This window comes from Nannospalax galili, unplaced genomic scaffold, assembly GCF_000622305.1.
Source record: "Nannospalax galili isolate Female #2095 unplaced genomic scaffold, S.galili_v1.0 scaffold273, whole genome shotgun sequence".
Classification (NCBI taxonomy): domain Eukaryota; kingdom Metazoa; phylum Chordata; class Mammalia; order Rodentia; family Spalacidae; genus Nannospalax; species Nannospalax galili.
Window position 1 is genome coordinate 1,776,698 of NW_008333887.1, and position 9,070 is coordinate 1,785,767.

At 36.7% G+C, this 9,070-nt stretch overlaps 1 protein-coding gene across 10 annotated transcripts in view; it reads right to left on the reverse strand.

The window, feature by feature from the left end:
* The window catches only part of Immp2l (inner mitochondrial membrane peptidase subunit 2), a 964,149-nt gene that overhangs the window by 188,802 nt on the left and 766,277 nt on the right, over positions 1 to 9,070 (reverse strand). Inside the window, exon 7 of one of the 10 annotated variants that reach the window (XM_029561500.1) lies at positions 7,647 to 7,709. The exons of the other annotated variants lie outside the window; for them this stretch is intronic. Coding sequence (XP_029417360.1) covers positions 7,686 to 7,709 — 24 coding nt within the window. The 3' untranslated portion in view covers positions 7,647 to 7,685. The remainder of the gene's footprint in view (positions 1 to 7,646; positions 7,710 to 9,070) is intronic. 10 annotated transcript variants of the gene reach the window in all.

Sequence of the window (9,070 nt, forward strand, 5' to 3'; positions counted from 1 at the left end):
AATATGTTACCCCCAAATGTTTGTTCTGGTGGGGTTTCAAAGTTCTTCTTTATACATATATATACATATGGCAAGGTCCATATATATTTTCCTTAAACATTATTATTGCTTAAGCCACTATTGCTTTATCAGCAAAGGAAAACTATGCTTACTTTTGTAGCATTGTGTTCACCTTAACCTCTAGGGTAGGTGTTCTAATTCTTTTTAACTTTTCCTTGTATTTCCTATTCCAAATCATTTTCTCTAGAGCATTGAGTGCCTATGTGGTGATAAGAGTTGATTAGGGTAACAGTGAAGATGCTTTCAGACAGCAGAGGTTGGTTTCCTTTAAAGGAAATGTCAGCTCATTTTTCTAGTCTTCCTTACCATGTGAGCTGACAAGATTGTTGGGACTGTTAAGTGCTGTCCTATACAAGACTGTAGACAGTCCCTGCTCACTTTTATTTGGAAATTTAATATTGACTATTGGGTTTTTGTGGTGGTGGTTATTTTGTTTCCTAAAAGTAGCTGGTGAAAAAAAGATTTAAGGAAAGTATAAAATGCATAATTTTCCATTACAATTGCCAAAAAATAAAATGGTAAACATAAAATTTTACCTACTTTTCTTCATGGAATCAAATTAATTTTTAAAAGTTTCATAGTCGATAATAACTATATAGAAGGATCTGGCAAATCTACAGTTCACTGCATGCTTTTAATATAGAATACCCAAAGAAACTATAGTTTCTGTATTAACTAACCATAAACATGGACTGTAACATATAAATATCACAATAATCAGAATTGATTTTCTACTTACAAATATACTTTATTATTGAACCACACAAGAGAAATATTTCTTATAACCACCAATACAGAGTCTCCAGATTCTTAAAACTAATTAGTGAAACTCAAGTGGATACATATGCTTTTTATTATGTTTTGTGATGTCTGGCATTGAGCCCAGAACACATACTGGGCACATGTTTTATCACTGAGCTACATTCCCAATCTGATGTGTATTTTAAATATAAACATTCCTAGAATACTACTTATCTACTTGACTTATTTTCCTTTAAAAACATTTTTTTTTTTAAGACAGGGTCTCACTGTGGCCCCTGCTGACCCAGAACTCATTATGTAGGTCAGGCTGGACTCCATCTCATGCAGATACACCTGCTTCTTCCTCCCACGTGCTAGAATTAAAAGCGTGTGCCACTACACCCAGCTGTATCTCACTTTCATTTGATCATTATAATCAGTTCCAAAACTTAAATTAGATATGTCGTTGCTTAAAGTAGAAGTTAGACATCCACTTTTCCCAAATTCTTAATACATTTGTGGGCACCTCTTTGGTACTCTCTATACAAATTATACTTAACATAAGAGCATTACTAATCAATCCACTGACTTATCATAAGATAATGTGAGGAGCTCAAGAGTGGAAAACCACATACTTGTAATGAAAACATGTAATGACAACTTCTGAAAATATGCATAGCCTCAATTTACTCACACCACATACTTATTGCAAGATTTGAACTGTTCACCCACAAATGCAACCTCCTCTGACTCTTCCAAAACTACCAAATTTATAGATATTTCAGTTAAAAAAAGTAAAAATAAAACCCATTGAAAACTAACACTTAAGTACACTCATCCTCAAGACAATTAAAATGAGAATGAAGGGAAAGATAGTTTGAAAGACAAGGCAAGGAGTCCTTTTTGTGCCAAAGTTAAAATATCCTTAGTACAAAGGATGGACAGATTTTGAAATGTTATGAGCACACTTAGTTAAAGGCAGAATAATAGTGTTGCCCAGATCTGCAGAAAGAAATGATTTTAATTTCTAGCAGGTAAGCCAATCATAGCATATAGAAATTGAGGCAAGACAAAAGCAGCCTTTCTGAGCTTGGTGATACAGAAACGAAGTGACATTACTTTATTTGATACAAATTCGTGAAAAAGAAAAATCAAGCTCTTTTCTTACAAAAGATCAAAAATTATATAAGTATCTTGAGAAGCTAGTAAGATCTGACATGTCAAATCAATCTGCTACTTTAGAGAAACTGACATGAAAAAGGAATAATGTCCACTTTGTTTTTCTTCCTGTTACCAAAGATTGTATAACTGTGTTGGATGAACATTTACATTCAAATATGCTTTGGAATGTTACCAATTAACCGACCAAGTCTGGTATCAGTGACTTCCTTTAATAAGAAATAAAAACTCAGTACTTCAGGACTCCTAAAAGCAGATGAAATAGTTGATGTTCATTACACAGAAGTGGTTTAGAGAAAAAAGGAGTCCCAGGATGCTCCAGCTGTTTGGAAGAATGACTCATCATTAACCTTGATGAAACAAAGCCACTGCTTCTAGTAGATAATTCCTGACATTCGTCTGATCGATATGAAATAGTACTGTGTAACAGGTCACCATGTTCAATTGTCTCGTGAACATCTAGCTATTCAGTGACCCAGCAGACTTTTGGAGACCTGCACAAGGTCATCATTAAGGCTTTCTGGAGAACATTTTTGTGCCATAGAGAAATTTCCTCTAAAGATTTCAAGCTCAAAACTACCTCTGACTTGCTCTAACTTGATGTTTGAACTCATCAGTGGCCTAAATACTGAGGCAAGCTCAAAACTCCTTTTGAGGAAAACTTGCCTTGATGAGAGGAAGTCTGTAGGAGCTTCACCTAGCCTCAGATACCAGGGGTCCGGCTCTGTAATTTTTCAAAACAGAATAAAAATCTTACCATTTGTGTGATCCTGAATGTATGGGCACCTAATCAGCACTATAGGATGTCTGCTTTCCAGACTGTCTTAGAATTGAACTCAAATAATTCCAATTACACATTTAACTAACATAAAATAAATTTGAAAAGAATGCTCAAGAGCTGGTCAGATGTGACTGAGACCAGCTGTGTTAGCATCATTATCAGGTGGCTGGTAAAAACAGAGATTCCCCCGGGCGTGGTGGCACACGTCTTTAATCCCAGCACTTGGGAGGCAGAGGCAGGTGGATCTCTGTGAGTTCAAGGCCAGCCTAGTCTACAAAGTGAGTTCCAGGACAGCTGGGGCTACAGGGAGACCCTGTCTCAAAAAGACCAAAAAAAAAATCAACCCCCCCCCCAAAAAAAACCCCAGAGATTCCCAGCTCTCATCTCAAACTACTTCAAGTAAAAATTCCAGGAATAGAACCCGACATTTGGTATTTTTAATGAGGAATCTATTTGGCTTTTATGAGTACTCAAATCGAAAGCCCCAGAGTAAGGGATTTAGAAACAACCCATTTAGTCTTGTGGTTCTGGAGGATCTTCTGAGCCTGGGCTGCATTCAGCCTGGTAGATATTCACTACAGGGTCACCACTTGAAGGATCAGCTTCATTAACATGTGTGGTTCACTGTTAAATCATCAGCTTTTATGTTGATGACTACCACAACGCAATTGTGCTTACTGCTTCAGTCTTTGCCATGAAGTTGTTAGGAAGGACAATATCCCTCCCATTAACTTTATCCCTTTCGAAGAACCTGTATAAAGTTTCTTCTAGATTATAAAATCTGTTCATAGGATCGCCACTTTCTCTTAAGCTGCCAAGAAATTCAAAACCAAAGTGATCTAGACACAACAATTATCTTAACCCTTACAGTAAACATACTTGCTTCTGTCCTTTTTGATGTTTCTTCCTTTCAATAACACTGGCATTGATGATTTTGTAAATTGAAGGGGAAAAAAAGTGTTCTCTGAGAAGGAGGCAAGATACAAAAACATGTCTAAAAATCACATTTGTTTATACAATAACCCATCTCTCTCTAAGGATGAGGTTATTCCGTTTCCAGACAGTAATACCTGACTAAAATCTTCTAGGTTTAATCTAATCATAAGACTTTGGCTGGGTATGGTGGCTCGAGCCTTTAATCCCAGCACTCAGGAAGCAGAGGCAGGTGGATCTCTGTGAGTTCCAGGCCAGCCTGGTCTACAGAGGAAGTTCCAGGACAGCTGGGGCTACAGGGGGACCATGTCTCAAAAAACAAAAAAAAAAAAAAAAAAAAAAAAGACGTTATTAGTCTCTAAGAATTTCAGAGACATGGTCACTGCTTCAAGACTCAAATTTTTGAAAAAGTAAATTCTTTGAAGCACCAGGGATGAAGGAGATTAAAGCAACTATGCACCATTTAGAAACTTGTGGTCCATTGCCAATCTGAATCATGATATAGACCTCAGCACTACAGATGGAAGTATCTGGAAGCCACAGTGTTGACTGGAGCAGCTGTGCTGGAAGTCAGCACATGTTTGAAGGAACTCTCACGTCATAATGCTCACATTGTCTTCAGCTCAACCATTCCAGTCTGTAGATAGCTAGAATAGATGATATTTTTTAAAAGATATTTCATTTATTATTTCTATTTTATGTGTACGAGTGTATTGCCTGCATGTATGTGAGTGCACCCGTGTCATGCAATGCCACAGAGGTCAGAAGAGGGCTTCAGATTCCCCTGGAACTGGAGTTAAGGATGGTTTGTAGCCACCATGTGGGTGCTGGGAATCGAACCCCAGTCCTCTGCAAAGGCACAAGAGCAGTCAGTGCTCTTAACTGCTGAGCCATCTCTCCAGTCCCAGATCATACTTTTACAGGATTTTACCTTCTCTATTATTTCTTCTCTCTCTTACTGCTGATGACTGATTGATTAGCTATTCTGATTAATGTAAAAAGGGAGACATAGACTCCTGTGGACTGATTCTCCATCTTTTGACTCTGATCAAGGGGAGACTCAAATCTCAAATGCCAGTGATGAGCTAAAACATAGTACACATTGAGAAAAAGCTGAGGATTTCTAGGAGTCTCTGAATGCTTTTGACTCAGAGAATCAGAGAATGGTATTATTAGAGAACTTAGAAAATGTCAAGCTTGATTTTTTTTTTTTTTTCAGTCTGACTAGGGTAGTCTGGTATCTCACTATGTAGGAAAACTTGAAATTCAGATATATTTTTAGAAAATATTTCAGAGAAAACTTTGTGATTAAAAAGTTTGGTCTTGGGGCTGGAGAGATAGATGGCTCAGCAGTTAAGAGCAATGGCTGCTCCTGCAGAGGGTCCAGGTTCAATTCCCAGCACACACATGGTGATTAACAACCAGCCATAACTCCAGTTCCAGAGGAATCCAATGCCCTCTCTGACCTCCATGAGCACTGCATGAAATGGGTACACTTACACACATGCAGGCAATACACTCATATGCACATTTAAAAAAGTTTGGTTCACATATTAACTTTTATCAAATAGAAACTAATAGACCTTTTAGGAGTAATGCCATGTTAAAGAAATCTTTTTAATCTGTTTATTTTGTTAGGAGTGAAATGTTTGTTTGTGTGTGTGTGTGTACACCACATGTATATAGGTGCCTACAGAGGCCAGAAGAGACCATTAGGTGCTCTGGAGTTGAAGTGGGGTTACAGCTGGTTATGAGCCACCTGACATGGGTGCTGGGAGCCAAACTTGAGTGTTCTAGAAGAGCAGCAAGCACTCTTAGCCTCAGAGCCATCTCTTCAGCCCCAAAGTGTCATTTAAAAAAAAAACAAAAACTCAAATTTAGAATAAGGAAAGAATAAGGAATTAAATACATTCTTTCACAAATAAACTCACAAATAAACCTGATATGGACTTAAATCATATTTTATTTTTACCCTAAAACATTAATATTGTGAATTCATGAATCAATCTACAACATGAATTATTGCTTCGTTTTGCCATTGTTAAAAGCAACAGTTAACTTCATTGTGAAATGATTAAACACAGATGGTCATCAAGAGTTAGGGTTATGAAAATAAACAAAGATACTGTTGGAGACTAATGGGTTCTGGTTTGTGGAGTGCACAGTCAAATTAGAATGAGAATAAAAAGAAACACAAGAGAATTCAATCATCTAACTTACAAACAGAATTATTTTCATTTTCCTCACTTTAAAAAATATTCAAATCATTTAAATACAATAAGACCAGAATTATAAATTTCATGTAACACATTACTTCCCACCACGAGGTTATTGTATTCATCGTCTTGGGGTCCCTGAGATTAGGTAAAAAGTAATGCCAATTTGGACACGATAACTTTTACTGGGCAATTGAACAATGATAGATACACTTAGAATATTTAAAAATGTACTTCCTGGAAGCTGAAGGAAACAATTTCTTATCCTCTGAAAGCATGTCTGTCAGTATTGTAGTTAGTACAATGAAGGTCATCAAAAGCTTGGCTTTGAGAGTCATAGAACTAAACTGGTGTTAGTATCATTTCTTACAATGTGTTCTTTGTTGATGCTACAACTATACTGACAGCTCACCAATACAGAGGTTAAATTTATTTACAGTAACTCTATATCTGTCATCAACACTTCCCAAATCACCATACATTTCCTTCTAAACCTGGCTTGCAAGTCAATTCATTTACTTCTTGTGTTCTCAAAGCCATTTGGAGGGGAGGGCAAAACACTGAAGAAAACTAAAACAGAATTTTTTTGTTCATTAAAATAAAATCAAAGAAATGGTTTTAATATTGAATGCAGAAATAATCAAAAACAGGGTGAGTAAATTAATATTAATGTGCCTGTTTGAAGGTGTAGAGCGAGCTTAGTTTCTGCTGTTCCTGTTCCAGCCATCTCCAGCCACCATGCCTCCCCACCATGACAGGCTGTAATTCCCCTGGAACTGTAGGCTCAAATAAACTCTTCCTTCTATAAGTTGCTTTGGTCAGTGTTTCTATTATAGCAACAGAAAAGTAACTAATACAGCTGTTCAAATTTTTTTTTCCCAAACAGGCACAGTAAGCGAGAGAGTGACTAGAGATGGGCAAGGCTTAAGAACTCTCTAACCTGCCTCCAGTGACTTACTGCCTCCAGCATAGCCACACCTTCTAAGACCTCCCAAAACAATGCCACCAACTTGGAAAAAAAATGCTCAAATACTTTGAGCCTATGGGGGACATTCTCATTCAAACCATCACAACAGCTAAGAGATCAAGCATTCACCCAGAAGAAAGTCAGAAAACTTGTTTATTCTTTCTGCGGCATGAGGTCCCAGAATTAGCAACAAAGCCTTTTAGATTTTCTGGGCCTCAAACAGAAGTACAGATGGGGATTAAATAGGCATTTTTTTTTTTTCATCATCATTTTATGGCTGACACCGGGCCCTATGTTTCTTTTCATGGGCCATGTTATCTCAGGAAAATTCCTTCCTGAGTTCACTTGATCATCATAGCTTACAAAGTGGGTATCCCAGGCATGGTCAGGGCATCAACCACCTTTTGATCTATAGATAGGCCAGTCTAATTGGGCTAGGAACTAGTCAGTCACTGCAGTTTACATAGTCAGCTACCACCAGCAGAAGTTTAGGTGTCTGTCACACTTCATGTACACTTTTCTTGGGGTAGTCAGACCTGGTGGGTACCTCATTAAACCATTCGTGAAGTTTATTTTCTTAGTTTCATATTTTTATCAACTGTTAGATATACTGAGCATCATAGAGATTCAAGAAATATATACACTTGTGTATTTCTAGTTTAAAAATGTTTTAGTGATAAATCAGAAGGTTATAATTAATCTATTGATAAGTTTACCAAATATGATGTGTTGAGTAAGGTAAAGCAAGTGAGACAATATAAGTACTTACAGTATCCAAATGCTTAGATGATTCAGAAGTACATAAAACTTAGCTCCAGTTAATAGTTTTATCCTATAATAAATACAAATTATGTTCACACGACCAGCATGATTTATTTCTAAAATATATACTAAGTGATAAACATACATTAATCAGCATGTAGAAATTTTTGGACTATCCAGTGTGTTATTTGCCTTCTCAAACTATGTGTGCACACATATAATCAACATGTATTGCTCACATACATATGCCAGCATGCACATTGTTTCATCGCAGCATTTCCTAGTGGAGATTAGAAATTTCTTTCAAGAAGCACTATTATTGAAATGAAATTCAAAAGCAAAAAAACACTTGGCTTTTGGATTCTCAAAATACCCAAACCTTCCCCATTATTCAAAAGTCTATAAAAACTTTTGTTTTCTGAACATACTAATTTATTTTAGATAAACAGCCTCTTTTTCAGCAAAGGGCAACAATTCAGTTTTATAAATGCAGTGAAAGCAGTGTAGAATAATGGCAAACACCCACATTTTGCCATGAGAGTGTGACAGGCTTGAATATGTTCATTCTAAATTGTCTAATATCACAGCATGTTCTGCATTATTGTTTATTTGTGCTAAACAAGAAATAGTTCAAAAGTGAAACAACTTTTAGGCTATAAAAACATGTTAAAGATAGAAAAATCCCAGCAAAGAAAGCGAACGGTCCTCATGCCTCCCCAGGACAGGGGAGACTACCACTCATCCATCAACTCTGACTGCATTGTCATTCTGTCTCTAACAACTTAGCTGTGTCTTCCTCCCTCTCTTCTTCCCAAAGAGAATGGAAGGCCCTTGAGGGTCAGGCCAGCTCTATTGTTCAATGCATCTTTGCTAGTCTAACTATTCAAGAGAAAGTGACTCTCTGTCCTCTAGCTGACACATTCAAATGATTGTAACAACAGCTTAAAGGTGCTATAAAAAATTTCCCGGCTATTCCGTGCATAGAAATTATGATGATGGTCTCTCAATTTGAAGATTTTCTAGAATACAGACTATTTTTGTTGAAATGAATGACACTCATCTATGGCATATTTGCTGTATCCATTCCTATTTACCTGTGGATAACCATTTTAAAATATAGAAACCTGTTACATTCCCACTAACTCTTGTTCAAGTAACTCATTTTACACATTCTTTTGGTATGATGCAATTTCATTTCATGGTATTTATCATTGTTATAATCTGTCTGTGAGATGATCTGATGAATATCTCACACCCTCACTTGGCTTCAAACTCTGTGAAAGCAGATATCACTTGCATTGTCTACTTTCTAAGCCCTTGGCTGACATATCAAACAAACAAGCAAAGTTCAATAAAACTTCTCCCAAAGCAACCCAAACTAAACCTTCTTGTGTAAGTTCACATACACACCTACTCTCAAGAGAATATATA